General features: G+C 46.1%; 1 protein-coding gene across 1 annotated transcript in view; it reads left to right on the top strand.

Annotated features, from left to right (window-relative positions):
- POLR2B (RNA polymerase II subunit B) overlaps positions 1-16,747 on the top strand; it is a 601,249-nt gene that overhangs the window by 314,719 nt on the left and 269,783 nt on the right. Inside the window, 2 exon segments of the mRNA XM_040322519.1 lie at positions 3,429-3,523; positions 16,098-16,343. Coding sequence (XP_040178453.1) covers positions 3,429-3,523; positions 16,098-16,343 — 341 coding nt within the window.

The following is a 16,747-nucleotide window of genomic DNA, read 5'->3' as shown; positions in this document are numbered from 1 at the left end:
TTCAACTTTCAAACAAAATAATAAAATGTCTATCCATACAGGTGAAACAATTAGAATATCGTGCAAAAGTTCATTTATCTCACTAATGCAACTCAAAAGGTGAAACTAATATGATATAGACTCATTACATGCAAAGCAAGATGAAATGTATAAGCATGCGTACATAGGCATGCTTATACTTTTCAGAGGTCCTAAAAGTATAGTATACTCGGTACTTGGATTGGGCCCCTTTTGCAGCAATTACTGCCTCATTACTGCGTGGCATGGAAGCTATCAGCCTGTGGCACTGTTGAGGTATTATGGAAGTCCTGGATGCTTCAATGGCGGCTTTCAGCTCTTCTGCATTTTTCTCTTGGCAATGCCCCATGGATTCTCAATAGGGTTCAGGTCAGGTGAGTTTGCTGGCCAATCAAGCACAGTAATACCACGGTCATTGAACCAGGTTTTGGTGCTTTTGTGTCAGTGTGGGCAGGTGCCAAGTACTGCTGGAAAATGAAGTCTGCATCCCCATAGAGCTCGCCTGTGGAAGGAAGCATGAAGTGCTCCAAAATCTCCTGGTGGACGGCTGCGTTGACTGTGGACTTAATGAAGCACAGTGGACCAACACCAGCAGATGACATGGCTCCCCAAATTAAGACTGTGGAAACTTCACACTGGACTTCATGCATCTTGAAGTGTGTTCCTCTCCATTCTTCCTCCATACACTGGGTCCTTTGTTTCCAAATGAGATGCAAAATTTGCTCTTATCAAAAAAGAGGACTTTGGACCTCTGTGCAACAGATCAGGTCTGTTTTTCTTTAGCCCAGGTAAGACGCTTCTGACGTTTTGCTGTTCAGGAGTGGCTTGACGAGAGAAATACAACATTTGAAGCCCATGTCCAGCTTCCATCTGTGTCTGGGTGGTCGCTCCTCCTGCACTGACTCCAGCCTCAGTCCACTCTTTGTGAAAGTCCCAAACACTTTTGAATGTCCTTTTCCCGACCATCCTCTCCAGGGTGCATTCAACCCTGCTGCTTGCGCACCTTTTTTCTTCCACATAACTTTCTATTAATGTCTTTTGATACAGCACTTTGGGAAAATCCAGGTTCTTTTGCAATTACCTTTTGTTTCCCTCCTTATGGAGGGTGTCAATGATGGTTTTCTGCACAACTGTCAGGTCAGCAGACTTTCCCATAATTGTGATTCCTACTGAACCAGACTGAGACCATTTAAATGCTCAGGAACCCTTTGCAGATGTTATGGCTTAATTGGCCAATTATAGTGGGACACTTTGAGCCTAGAATATTGCACCTTTTCACAATATTCACATTTTCTGAGATTGTGAATTTGGGGTTTTCATGAGCTGTAAGCCATAATCATCACAGTTCAAGCCGTGATTTGTCATAATTATCTTGCTTTGCATGTAATGAGTCTATCTTGTATATCAGTTTAACCTTTTAAGTTGCATTAGTGAAATATTTGAACTTTTGCATCATATTCAAATTTTTCGAGTTTCACCTGTATGTTACATTGACACTTGGTGTACTCCAAGATGGAAACAGGAGCTGTAGTGGGTCCTCAGTGCACAAAACTCTAAAGATTTTGTTGAAATCTACTACTTCAGGAGGAGCAAAATTGAATAAGGTTTGGAATAAAGGTAACACAATGCACATAGTATCAAGGAGACACAACAAATGGGCATGATATACAGAGGCTGACAAGTGGGGGGAGGAGAAAACGCTGACGCTTACCAATGTGGACACACATAAGGCCAATACAGTGGCACTGCCAACTTTCCCCTACGGCGGGCATGGGACATATGTTGGGTGAATACGTTAATGCTGAATAGCAACTATAAAGAAAATGTATAAATCACAAAAATATGTATCCCAAAAGGGTTCATAACCATAAGGTTATGACACTGAGTGAGAGGAAGGCCAAAACAGGAAAGGAAGGGGGAGGAGAGGGAAAGACAGAATACTTGCAGTGGGGAAAAAGACTGTTAAGAGACAGAAAGGGAAGGGGTGGAGCAGCATAAAGACCTGAAACAAATGGGTTTCAATCAGGCTTGGTAAGACTGAAAAAGATCTGTTGCAATAGGGGATCACTGTCCAACAATGACAGGCAGCAACCAATAGGCCCATAGCTGGTAACTCAAACGATTATACATAAGCCACAGCTTACCTGGGTGTCAACTAGTTGTCGTGCTCCCCCCTGGCAAAATCCACCACAATGATCAACAGGCTGTGGCCTGCTTAAGTAGTCCCCAACCTGGCTAACGTAATACATGCTGAAAGCGGTCAGTGTGTGACGTCGCAGGGTCTGCGCATGTGTGAAAATGTCCCCCCCGCTCTGAGCTGTGGAGGGGGCTCTTTTCCTTCACAGCTGTCTGACTCTCACAGAAGAATGCGGGACCATTCACAAAGCACAGCACACTGCATGCACATTAGGAAACCGACTGTGAAGCCGGTGAACTGCTGGTTTCCATTAATGAAGATGCTGGTGCCTGCACCCTAAGCAGATTGAAGAATCGTTTCAGGTGACAATATCGCTGGATCCCTGAACAGGTAGGTGTTCTTGTAATAAAAGTAAGCAGCTTACGGTATTTGGAGGGGGGGGGAGACAGGAGCTCCTCTTAAGGGCGAACGTTTGGCAGGAGACAAAAACGCAGCTCAAATGTGTATCCCCCCCCCAACCACAAGTCTAAACAAGACCGACCTAAGGCCTTGTTCATGCAGGGCATGCTACAGTGAAGCAGTGTTTGGCTGCACAAGGATGCACAGCTGTTTTATGTGCATCCCATGCAGACAGTCCAATTGATGTCAATTGGGACACAATGACTGCACAGGAATGCACAGGTGTTCCATGTATTCCTGTGCAGGCAGTCCCATTCATATCAATTGGGATGCTGCATCGAGACAGCCACTGCTCCCAACTTGACATCCATGTCGAACTTACCTTGTTACAACAGTCGCACCTAATAATTTCTAATTTCTCTGAAAATGATCTGTCGTAAACTAGCAGAACTTTTGCTACAGGAAACCAGACACTATCTGCGAAACCCCTCTAGGAGTCTGCCATGTACTTGTTTCCTAAGTCCACGATAAATGTGAAGAACATACACACCTGTGAGGCTACTGCGGACTGGGTACCCCAATAAACTGACAACCTGGGGCAGCCCTGTTTAAAATTTTCACATCTTTTGTTTTTTAAATAATGAAAACTTCGAGACAGCTTACTGCTCTCTCCCCCCAGAAATGACTCTGGAATTACTGAAGAATGCACAACTTTTCCAGTAGAGCCATAAAACCTACTTGTCCCAGACCTGTGGATGGAACGTTCAGTTAAATATTTACAGATTTAGCTAACAGGTCTGAAGTAAAAACACTTCAGTATGTCAGGAGTTTGCTTATCTTAATGTGTATATATTTTTGTTGTATCCTAAAATAGGTCTGTCTTCTATCGTTCCTATAAAGAACAGGAGTCCAAAAAAGGATTTGACCAAGAAGAAATTTTTGAGAAACCTACTCGTGAAACTTGTCAAGGTGAGAATTCAAAAATATTAACAGCTTTCTCCATTTTAGTTGTCGTTTCTTTTTTCTGGTTTGAAATTTTTAAGGTAAACAAGACAATTTATTAAACACAATTTAACGTAGCAAACATGCAGTGCTGGCGAGGATACGGTAGTTGCAAGAAATACTTATTTTATGATTGGCGATTTGGTGAGCAGTCTTGGCCATGAAATCCCACTTTTCATGAAATGTTGTTTTTTAAATTTTATGTGGGAATTCACTGGGTTTTTTAAAATTACTTTTTGAGAGGTAAAAGTCTTGTTAAAAAAAACATGGTATTTGCATGTCCCACGTATCGTAGATCCAAAGAGTTGAAGGATAAGTTCACCTTTTGGAACGTTTTACAAATTCCAGCCGTATTCAGCAGCTGCAGCCGGAATGCTTAGTGACAGCGAGCGGGCATCTTCTGCAGGTGCCTGCTGTCACTCTTTGAAAATAACGTGGCCTATCTGTGCCCACCAGTGCCACCCATCACTGCTGCCTATCTGTGCCACCTATCAGTGCCCATAATTGCGGCATATTAATGCCTCATCAGCACCGATCAGTGAAGGAAAAAATTACTTTTCTCTTTTGACCATGGACAGACATAGTTTCCATATATTCTTGACTGTAGGGTTATGTTCCGTCTATTAGGAGAGGACTAGGCAGACATGTTAATGGTTAAAACATGTAGTCTTTAGCAAAGCTGAACAGCCCCACCCAGGGGGCGGTCCCTCTGGTCATAATCCCTCACTGCAGTGAGCACGCTCAGTTTTTTCTGCCTAGATAGAGAAGGACATGGCTCCCTTTTGGGCCCTTGGTCCTACAGAATTTTTATTTTTTTATTTTGAGATCTATCAACTGCCGGCTTGGTGACAGGCTGGATAATATAGATCCTGGTAGTCTTCCCAGTCCGCCATCGAGCGTGAGCAGGCCCTTAGCCCACGCGCTGGGCCAGCCACAACATACCCCGATATTTGCTCTGGGTGTGGCCGGTGAGCTAATGCTCCGGGGGCTTGCATATGACCGGGCTACTGCTGTTTGAGTTACAGTGAGCCGTGGCCGACAGCTACTCTGTACTGCTCGGGAGTGGGTCTGTCAGAAACGCACCAGCAGTCCTCGCAGGGACGGGTAAGTACTTTTCCTCCTGTCTTGGTAGAATAGATCAGCTGGGCTTTCCTAGGGGGGGGGGGTCGATTGGGGGCCTTTTTGTCTTCCCTTTCCTCTTCCCCTGTCCCTTCCCTCCTCCCCATGCATGGGCCTGCTGTGACTGACCGGGGGTATTTCTTTTGTCCATGGACGGACACAGCTTCCTTATAATCTTGACTGTAGGGTTATGTTCAGTCAATCGGGAGAGGACTAGGCAGACATGTTAATGGTTAAAACATGTAATCTTTAGCAAAGCTTAACAGCCCTGCCCAGGGGGCGGTCCCCCTGGTCATAACCCCTCACACTGCTCTCAGCAGCTCAGTTTTTTTCTGCCTAGTGGAGAAGGACCTGGCTCCCTTTGGGCCTATGGTCCTGAAGAACTTCTATGTTTTATTTTTGATCCTGAATTTTATCAACTGCTGGCTGGGCGACAGGCTGGATAATATAGATCCTTGTAGTCTCCCCAGTCTGGCCATCAAACGCGAGCAGGCCTTAGCTACGCCCTGGTTCAGCCACAACATGCCCCATTTGCTCCAGGGGTGGCCGGTGAGCTATATGCTCCGGGTTTCACATATGACTTGGCTACTGCTGTCTAAGTCACAGTGAACCGTGGCCAACAGCTACTTCGTACTGCTCGGAAGTAGGTCTGTCAGGAACGCATCAGCAAGTCCTCGCATGGACGGGTAAGTAAGGTTCCTCCTGTCTTGGCAGGATAGAACAGCTGAGCATTCCTGGGGTGGTCGATTAGGCGGTATCTAGTCCTCCCTTTCCTCTCTCCCCGTGCATTCCTCCTCCCCATGCTTTGCTGGGCCTGCGGGGTCTCTGAGGGGGCTCCGGGTCCTGGCTGGGGGCTGCGCAGTGTCTGGGTCCGCTCTAGTGTGGGTGGTCTGCCTTGTGGGGGGCCTCCTCTCGAAGGCCCAGTGTTTTCGCGGCCTTTTATTTTTACCTCATGAAGCCACGCTGTTCCTAATGCTAATACAGCTGGCGGCCATTTTCTTGTAGCCGTGCTGATGCTCAATTTCACACTCGAGTTTTGCAAAAGAAAATTCTGTCCCGATGGGACAAATGCCCATCGTCCCTGGATTGTCAAATCCGGGTGAGCCACCTAGTCAAACCTCCCTGGTTTGGTGACTGACATCACCGGCACTCCTGTCCGGGAAGTCGTTCCCTCCTTTTCACTGGATGGTGGTCACGATGGACGCCAGCCTTACCGGTTGGGGTGGAGTCTGGGGGGTTCAGTCGGCCCAAGGTCGCTGGACTCCGGAGGAATCCTGCCTGTTGATCAACGTCCTGGAACTCTTGGCGATCAGGCTGTGTCTCTCCACGTGGTCTCAGAGGCTACAGGGGCGTCCAGTCTGACAACGCCACGGCGGTGGCATATGTCAACCATCTAGGAGGAACAAGAAGCTTGGCTGCAGCATCGGCGGTCGCTCGCATCCGCAGAAACATGCGTGTCGGCCGTATACATTCCAGGCATAGAAAACTGGCAGGCGGACTACCTGAAGTCGCCAGATGCTGGACAAGGAGAATTGGTCTCTACACCCGGAAGGTGTTTTCAGCTCCTTTGCCAAAGATGGGGCGAGCTGGACGTAGATCTCCTTAGCTTCGCGACTCAATCGGGAAAGTATTGAGGTTTGTGGCCAGGTCAAGAGACCCATGGCAGGACTCGGTTCTCCTGTCCTCCCTTTCCCTGCTCTGTCGCCCTTTCCCTCCTGCCCTAGGGCCCCGCTGCGACCGCGGTGTACCTGTGGGGGGGGCTCCGGGTCGCCTGTGTGTTTGGTCCCTATCACATAAAATCCCAATAAAATACATTAAGTTTTTGGTTGTAACATGACAATGTGGAAAATTTCAAGGGGTGTGAAACTTTCACTGTAATACGCTTTTGGTTTCTGGTATCTAATAAAAAAGCGCTGAGTTCGTCAAAGCTTAATCACATGGTACACAGACAGAAATTCTCACCGCTCCAGGTGAGCCCTCGTGGTGATCAAGGGTTGTTGAACCACAAGGGTGCTGGCAATGCTGGTAATAGCAAAATAAAAGGACAAAAGCTGGACCAGCCGCACTCCAAAATTTTCTTTAAAAAGAGATGTCTTTATTTTCAACTGTGCTTAGTCACTGCAAGCCCACAACAATCAGTATGGCCAACGCGTTTCGCACTGGGCGTCAGTGCTTAGTCATGGCTAAAGAGGTTCACACTACAAATGAAATATATACTCAAACATACAATCATGTGAAGAAAAGCCCCGCCTACAGCAGGGAAGAATCAATTAAGTTAATCAGGCAGTAAATCAAACAGCAATTTAAACAGGCTGAAGTATGGGGTCAAACCTCCCTCAAATGTGTCCCTTTATATACAAAGAGAAAACGTGAAAAACACATATTAATATGTGAAAAACCTGTGTATATCAAAATGAAAATAAGTACCCATAAAGTTACTTATGGAGTTTCTCAGAATTAAGACCACATCATTATATGTATGGGTATAGCCTCATTAGAAAATAAAAAGTGATAATGAAAAATCTCTATTTTATATATATATATATATATATATATATATATAATATATTATATATTTATATATAATATATATATAAGACCTCTCGTCCCGTGTTCAATTTAGTGACCTAAAATACATAGGTTATCAGAAGTAAACTAATTAGTGAAGCCAAAATGAACCTATTTAAGGAGAAATGGACTGTGGAATAAGAAGATCAGAGTGGGTAATTAGTGTGGAGAATCATTACATGAAGTGGACATTAGTTAAAATTTAATGTGAATAAAACATTATAATAAAAGAATCGGTGAAAACAAAATCATATAGATATGATGTAAATGGACCCCATACAGGTGGTAACAACATCTTTAAGATGCCTTGCCCGATAAATGTGACCGTGGTAAACACGGTAATAGTTATCTTATCATTAGGTAAATGATGATCTAGTACGAAAGTCTGAGGTCAAGTGTTGTAGTGTGCAATCAGTCTGCCTAAATGTTATCCATTCAGGGATCTAATAAGTGAGTGTAAGAATGTACATAATAAAGGAGCTGGCTATGCTCGGAAGGAGCAAACCAGCAACCATATACATATTAGTGTTGGGCTTTTACCCGGTTAAGGAGCTGTGTGAGTAACTTCGCACATGTAAAGAGTTTAAATGAACATCTCTGTGTGTTAAAAAAGTCATAATTGTCGCGAGGGCGGGTGTGGACGAAGATACAGGCAAGTGTGGATATGATCCTGCATGAAAGTCCGGTATCGGTCATTAGTGTTGAATGAAAAAAATCAAACCGGACAGTCAATTAGACCTTATGAAGAACGGGACTAGCGCATGAATAAAAATCAAAAGAAATAGAATAGATAAACAAGCGCACAAATGACCCGAGAGGCCTGTTGCAATGATTGTGGCACACATTTGAGGGGAGGTTTTGACCTATACTTTCAGCTGTTTAAATTGCTGTTTGGATTTACGGCCTGGATTAACTTAATTGGATTCTTCCATGGTGTAGGCGGGGCTTTTCATCACATGATTGTATGTTTTGAGAATATATTTCATTTGGTAGTGTGAAACTCTTTAGCCATGACTAAGCTCTGACGCCAGTGCCGAAACGCGTTGGGCCAGACTGATTGGTTGTGGGCTTGCAGTGACCTGTATGCACAGTTGAAAAATAAAGACATTCTCTTTTTTAAGATAATTTGGAGTGCGCTGTCCAGCTTTGTCCCTTTTATTTTGCTATTCACATGGTACAGGGCTGTATGTACTATGTGATCTGTGACATCACACGGTGGTAAACATTGTATGCAAGGAAATCTTCATTTTTTTTCTTTTTTCTACTGTTTGGTGTGACCGCTGATTGGCTGCAACGATCATATGGGTACCAGTGCTGCCCATAGCGACCCTGTACAGGTGATGAGGAAATGCGCACAATTGGGATGTGGGGAGATGTACAGGTACGTCCATCCTCATTAGTGGCCGTTTATGTACATGGGCCGTATGGGATGTGTTGGTTAAGGGGCAAGTAAGTTACCCATATGGGGAATCATTGGATTAATTAGTATTAAAGCAGGATTTGATGGGAAGCTAGATTGCTCTAGTTTGCTGTGCACACATTATCAAACTATATTTTTCTCTTATCGTCCATGGATGAACACGGCTCCTTAAATCTTGACAAGTGGGTTATGTTCCTGTTCACAGGAGAGGACTAGGCAGAAACATGTTGGATCATTAAATACATATTACTTTAACAGAGCTGAACAGCCCTGCCCAGGGGGCGGTCCCTCCAGACATAACCCTCCTTCCTGCAGCATGCAACCTCAGTTTCTTTCTGTTTAGCAAAGGAGAAGGACGTATGGCTCCCTTTGGGCCCAGCGCCCTGATGAAATGTTTTCATTTTTTTATTTTCTTTTATTCTTGATTCTTCTATCAACTGTCGGCTGAGAGACAGGCTGGATATATAAGATCCTTGTAGTCTCCTCAGTACGGCCAGGTGAGCGTGAGCATACCTTTGCAAAGAGGCTGGGTCTGCCACGACATACCCCATGGCTCCTGGGGGTGGCCGGTGAGCTTTGGCTCCAGGGTCCACATATGACTGGGCTGTGGTGTTTTCTCACTCAGTGGACCGAGCCGACAGCTACTCCTACGCGGTTTATGCCTTTCAGGAATGCGTCAGTGGGTCCTCGCATGGGCGGGTAGTACAGTCCTTCCCGCTTCGGCGGGTCGGTATGACTGAGCATTTCTGGGGTCCGGGGGTCCTCCTAGCCTCCCTTCCCTGCTCTGTCATATTTCCCTCTGCTGCTCTACTGCTACCGGGGTGGACCTGTGGGGGGGCTCATTTTCCCACCAGGGGACTGTGGGGGGTGTCTGGGCCTGTGTATTTCTGTGGGGGTGTGTTTGACTGATCCCAAACATTGTTTTTTTTTTTTTTAGCAGACACCCTAGGGAATAAAATGGCAGTCATTGCAACTTTTTATCTCGCACGGTATTTGCACAATAATTTTTCAAACGCCTTTTTTGGGGGATAAAAAGGGTTTCATGAATTAAATAACAAAACAGTTAAGTTAGCCTACTTTTTTTGTATAATGTGACAGATGGATACCTAACATGTCACGCTTTAAAATTGCGCGCACATCATGGAATGGCAACCAAACTTTTGTACTTAAAAATCTCCATAGGTGACGCTTTATTTTTTACAGGTTACCAGTTTTAGAGTTAGAGGAGGTCTAGTGCTAGAATTGTTGCTTGCACTCTAACGCACGGCGGGGGTACCTACCATGTGTGATTTGAACGGCGTTTACATATATGTGGTGTGGTGTGTGTTCGCTTCTGACATGGTACAATAATACATACAAGACATGTGGTAGGTTAGTTACACAACAATACATGAAATAAAGAAAACATTGCACACTTTATGAAACATCATGTTAGGCACCCACTGTGTACCACAAGTGCAAGGTGACATGTGCGCCTCTGGAGGGTGCCTGGACTCTGTTGCTCAAAGAGACTAGTGGTTACCCTCAAGAGGGTCCCCCTTCTTGGAGGAGGAAGCGTATGTGTCAAGTTATAGCCAGGTGTCGGGTCCATACGACCGCCCTTTTTCTCTTTATATATATATATATAGATATATAAAAAAAAAAAAAAAAAAAAAAAAAAACAGGGTGGGGGTGTAGAAAATTCCAGAGAATAGAAGAACAGGGACTAAAGATTGGAAGAAAGAGTGTCAAGGATTGCGGGTGGGGGGGGGGCGAGGGGGGTAAGTCCCCTTATATTTAGACTCCCTGTAGGGAGAGTTCCCCTACCTCGTGTCCTACTCTCCATTGTAGAGATGATCTGGGGCGGGAAGGGTACATACTGATAAGATTACGTTCATAAATCAGCCGTGGGCTCTCTCTAATGCTTGGCCCTCAGCCGAATAGATGAAGATATTCCACAGTTGCCAGGGTATTGGCAAATGTTTCCTGTCTGTTATGTCTGTGAGGATAAGGTCCTCCATGCGTTTTATCTCTTCCACCTTCGTGATCCATTGTGATACGGCGGCGGGAGTGTAGCATTCCAGTGAAGCGGAATGCAGGCCTTGGCTGCATCCAAAAGGTGTCTAATTACGTATTTTTTGTATACCTTGTTCCGGAATGTTAGATACTTGTTAGGAGAAAGAATGCGGGGGGTCGGCTGGTATATCGCGATCCGTGAATTTCTGAGCTACTTCACGAATCACCCGACAGAAGCGACTCAGGCTGGGGCACGACCAAAAGATGTGTAGCAGCGTTCCCTTGTCAGCCCGGCAGCGCCAACAGAGGTCAGACGTCGCCGGGAAAAACTTGTGGAGCAGTACTGGTGTCCTGTACCATCGTGACAGAAGTTTGTAACTAGTTTCCTGGGTCTTGGCGCAAATTGAGGACTTGTGCGGAAATCTCACAATGTGCTGTCGTTTGGCCGTACTGAAATGACAGTTTAACTCCTCCTCCCATTTGAGCATTCCCGGGGGCACGAAGTCTGCGCGTGGTGCGTTTAAAAGGCTATAGCCAGGGAGATTATATGCGACGTGGTACCTGAGGTGTTAGAGTTCCACCAGTGTTGAGAGGTGGGCGTTAGTGCCGGAGGTGTCAGAGTTAAGGAAGTGATTTAGTTTGATGGGGACCTCAGGAGTCCAAACGAAACGGGCCTGCGGGATCAGAAAGCTCCGCAACAGTGTTGCCATCGCCCCCGCCCCGAAACTAAAGTGGGAGGCCTGGTGGAGGCCCGCCTCGGCTAGCCTTGAAAGGCCACATCCCGTATGCCTGTGAGATGAGTCTGGCGCAGACTTGTGTCATGTTTCCAATCAGCGGGTGGCCTTTAGTGTCTGTCGCGTAGGCTGTGCGAGAACACCAAGGCGCCCTGTTGAGGGGGATCTCGGTCTGGGTCCTGTTCCATCTGCGCCCAGAGGCTTGTTCTCCTGATTGCGGCACCAGTCTCTAGAGCCTACCTAGGTGATTGCTTGGTGTAGGGCACGGATATCTGGCAGTGCAAGGCCCCCCTGACATTTGGGGTAAGACTAGAAGTTTAGCTGAGAGTCATGTCTCTTTTTAGCCCATACGAATTCAGTGAATGGTGACTGCACCTGTTTTAAAATATTATGCGGGTAGGTGGATGGATAGACAGTGCTTGCATGAGGTAGAGAAATTTCGGGAGAATTGACATCTTCAAGAGATGTACAGCGGGCCCACCCGCGTGTAGTCCCGTATTGCCCACTTGTTCAGGAGGGCCCGAATTGTCTTTAGCAGGGGGTGGGAAGTTAAGATCGTATAGCCGTGCGATCATTTGGGGGATGAGGTGTGTCCAGGTATTTTCAGGGCAGTTGTCTTCCACTTCAATTTAAATCTGACCTGCAGGTGCGTGAGTTGTGTGTGCGGTATTCCCCACGCCCAATGGTTTCCGATTTGGCGTAATTGGTTTTCAAATTGGAGAGTACTCAATAGCTGCAGCTCGGCCAACGTGATGGGGGCTTCCAAGAGGGCGCGCGTCTCGGCAGGTAGGGTGGGAATGGCAAGAGGGAGGGGTAATGTAGTCTGTCATATGGTCTGACGATGGAGGCGTCGTGGAGTATTTTGTAAAGCGACTCGTAAAAATACTTAAATTCCCTGCGATATGTGCTGAGGCATAGTGAGTTCTCGGGACCCGTCGGAGTGCACAAGGCGGTATGTATGATTCCAATTTCTGGGCGCGTAGGGGATTTTGCTAAAAGCCTACCACATTTGTTGCCTGATTCATAAGACTTTTTTGCGGGTTATTTGGAGAGCCGACTTGGCTTTATAATTGGAGTAAATCAGTAGCCTGTGTGTGTATTGTGTCCAGTTTCCGCCGTCAGTGGGCCTCGTCGGGGTTTGTTTGTGGTTTTATTTCCAGGTCCTGAAGTTTGGTCAAGTAGGGGAGGTCAAGTTGGGTCGTCCTACCTGCTTATATCTCGCACCGTGTTTAATGAGGCTGTCCACAAATCACCGCTTTGTGGGCTTCCCATACCAGGCCCGCCCCCGCTATCTGCGGCATTGTTAGTAATGGAAAGTAATTGGTTTATTTCTCTAGTCACATCAGCCAGTACCTCAGGGTCCTGAAGAAGACCCTCGCTGAGCCTCCACGGCCTCCTCTGACCCCTGTAGAAGTCGGTCAGGGCAGTGTGTTCGCTTCTGAGTGTGAGCTGACCGGGGGCGTTTTTCCTTTTTTAAATTTTTTATTTTTGCTTAATTTTTTTATTTTTACATTTAATTTTTTTGATTGCTATTATTCCTTATTACAAGGAATGTAATGGGAATCTATTGTGACATGTCCTCTTTTTATGCAGAGAAGCCTGAGATGGAAAATTAAAAATGGTGGCTTTGTTTACATCCGGGAACCTGGGCGTGACTTAATAACGTCCCGTCCGGGGCCTCCGACGGTCATAGAGACCGGAAATATCTATCGTCGTCATCCGCGCCGGCCTGTTTGTCTCTTCTCCGGGGTCCCAGTGGCACAGGAGAGCTCTGAGAAGCACCGGATGGCGGCGGGAGGGGGTCACATGCCCTCCCGTCGCCTATAAGAATGATCAAGCGAAGGAACTGCCGCTATGATCGCTCTCATCATGCACAGAATCGCCGACTGAAAAGAATATCTGATGCCTGTAGCTGCATCCATCATACAGATATCACCCCCCCCCCCCCCCCCCGAAAGTCCAGGATGTCATATGATGGCATGCGGTAGGGAAGTGGTTAATCACATCAATACTGGGCACTTTCACCCCCTTCCTTCCCAGGCCAATTTTCAGCATACTGTGCTCTCGCACTTTTCAATGACAATTGCGCAGTCATGCATCACTGTATCCAAATGAAATTCTTATTTGGTTTGGCACAAATAGAGCTTTCTTTTGGTAGTATTTATTCACGACTCAGGGTTTTTTTTTTTTTTGTGATACAGGTGAAAAAAGACCAGAAAAGTGGGAAATAAAAAATAAAATTCTTTCTATTTTAAAAGAAATCCAATAAAATCAAATGTCATAAGTTTAAGCCAAAATGTATTCTGCTACATGTCCTTTTGGGTAAAAAAAAAAAAAAATCCTGTTCAGTGTATAATAATTGGGTTTGTGTGATCACGGACAGATGTACGCAGATGATCATGTACAGATGTGCCCAGGTGATCACGGACATGTGTGGCAGATGATCATTTTACTGTTACATATGTGGGGGACAGGTGTTTTTCCTGTGGGGTGACACTAGGCTGGTGATCATTGTGTAAAAAACAGCTCATACTGGCTGCAGCGATCCGCTCTCCTCTCCTCACTGACAACTTCTGTGTGAGGGAGAGCCTATCGCCTAGCAAACGGCTCTCTATTTACATCACATGACGGCTGTGTTCGGACACGGCCGTCATGTGATCAGGAGGGACAAACACAGAGCCCTCCTGCCAATCGGAGATGCGCCATGTCCAGGTGACAAGCTCGTTCGGGATCTCGCCGCTGCGCAGGCATTTGCGCGCAATCCCCCTCCTTCTGAGGGATGTTCCTGAACGTCCACTCAGGAGGAAGCACCCACCCGGATGTATATATGCAGTGCCTTGGGGGCCCCCTTGGTCTGCATTTAAAGTGATGTATCTGTACCGTGTATAGAACCTTTATAAAGGGAAAAAAAAAGACCTTTAAATTGCCAGCAATAGAAAAATGTTAAAATACGGCGTGGGTTTTTTTCCCTATTCCATGCTAGGCCCTTTGGGTCTGGTATGAATTTTAAGGGGAACCCCATGCCAAATTTTAAACAAATGACACAGGTCTCCCCCCCCCCTTCCCCTAATAATCCATGCCAGACCCTTATCCAAGCATGCAGACTGACAGACCAGGAAAGGTGGGGGATGAGCAAAACGCAACTCTGGATTGTGAGGGTCTGCGGGCAGGGGGCTCATCAGAATCTGGAAGCCCCCTTTAACATGGGGCCCCCTCAGATCCCGCCCTCCATTATGTAGTGACAAAAATAAATGCGCAGTTTGACAATTCCTTTTATTAAAAATAAAACTATGCCCCCCAATAAAGATCTATCAGCAACCATGACAACCACCACCGACCCCCCCCCCAAAAAAACTCTGCCTATGACGAAGGCTATTCCACTGACTGCAGGCTTCGCTGTTTGGCAGTTCTTGTATATGTAAAGGGCGGGTCACTTTGGGAAGTCACTTCGGTGGACCGCCCGCCAGGTGATGTCACAAGGGGGGCGGTTTCACCAGGTGACCTGGCCCCATACCTATACAAGAACTGTCACAGTGGAGCCTGCAGTTGGTGGTTAGCTTTCATCGCGGGCAGAGCTTTTCTTTTTTCTGGTCTGGCACTGGTGGCGGGCATCGTGATTGACGATAGATCTTCATCGGCCATATTTTTTAATACTCATTCACCTGGGTGGGGAGAGCGGGAAAGGGGTCTTCTAGGTTCCAATAAGCCCACAACCACAGCTTGGGTTGTGGGCAAGATGCCTTTGTTCCCAAAGCACCCCACCCATGGGCATGTGGCAATGTGTGGTTCAGGAGGTGTGCTTTTTTTTTTCCTCCTGACCTGCCAGGCATGCATGCTCAGATAAGGGTCTGGTATGGATTTTGGGGGGACCCTACGCCATTTTGTTTAATTCTGGCATGGAGTTCTTCTTAAAATCCATATCAGACCCAAAGGGGCCTTTTCTATTGTCGGCGACAGTGTGTTTGTTTCAGCGTGGATGCCCATGACAGCCGACGCCTTATCTGTTAAGGACACCGTGGCCTGCTTCCTGTCCTGATCCTTAACAACCAGCTATTTTCTGCGCCCTGATTGGGCAAAACTTAGAATGCACTGTGTAGTGCTCAGCGAGCGAACATCCCACCAAGTGCCCTGCGATTTCGGGGCCAAACTGTTCGCCCAAGTCTAGTTGTAAACCCTTACATATACCCAGTGAAGTGACTGGCCTCACATGATACACAGGCTCACGCTACTAGATCTGTTAGTGCTTCATGGGCTTTTCGGTATCGTCTTAAATTTGCAAAGCTGCAACCTGGTTGTCTGTTCACAATTTTTAGTTCAGGGCTCCTCTAATAAATACCCAAGCATAAGGTGCCTTAAGCGCCTCCTTGACCTGTTATGTGGGCCAGTTTAGCATTTGCCTTTTGTCCACCCCTCAGCTGGATGACTTTAGGGCATTTGTGTAAAACGAGAGATCCTGTTTCACATATGATTAGGATTTTTTTTATTTTTTTTACTTGCCTGTAACATCCCTAATCTTTTCCTTGGAGTAACAGTAAAATACTCTGGGCCCTATCCACTCGTCCTTATGATCTTCTTGCTTGCTACAAAACTGAGGCCTGCTAGGAGTGGGAGCGTGATATGGGGGATGTCCCTACAGGTTTTATTTTTTGATTTCCATTTGTGTTTTTGCTTTTTGAGGACTTAATTATTTATTTTTTATTTTTAGGCATGCGACATGCAATTTATGATAAATTAGATGATGATGGTTTAATTGCACCTGGTGTCAGGGTCTCTGGAGATGATGTAATCATTGGCAAAACTGTAACATTGCCTGAAAATGAGGATGAGCTTGAAAGCACAAATCGCCGGTACACCAAGAGGGATTGCAGCACTTTTCTTCGTACAAGTGAAACTGGAATTGTGGATCAGGTTATGGTAACGCTCAACCAGGAAGGTTACAAGTTTTGCAAGGATCAGGGTGAGCTATGTAAATTCTGATTTACTAAAAGGGTCGTCATTTACATTTGTCTTTTAATTTATAGTGTGCATTGTTACAACTAAGTGTCTTGGCAAGCAGTATGTGAAGTAGAGGAGTGTAGCAAGTATAAGAGCAGGCAATGGGTATGACAGGGCAGTATGTGCTTGGGTTTTAAAAGCAGGAAGGTCTGTGCAAAGGGGCTATGTGACAGTAGGTATTAGTTTTCAGGATGAAATGTGGCTTGTGTAACAGTTATGTAGTATACGCAGTGAAAGTGCAGTGTAAGATGTGAGGCACTATGGGGGTTGATTTACTGAAACTGGAAAGTACAAAATCTGGTGCATCCCTGCATCGGCTTCCAGTTTTTGTCAAAGCTTAATTGGACAAGCTAAAGTTAG

This window comes from Rana temporaria, chromosome 1 (assembly GCF_905171775.1).
Source record: "Rana temporaria chromosome 1, aRanTem1.1, whole genome shotgun sequence".
Taxonomy (NCBI): domain Eukaryota; kingdom Metazoa; phylum Chordata; class Amphibia; order Anura; family Ranidae; genus Rana; species Rana temporaria.
This window is presented reverse-complemented; position numbering and strand designations above follow the sequence as displayed.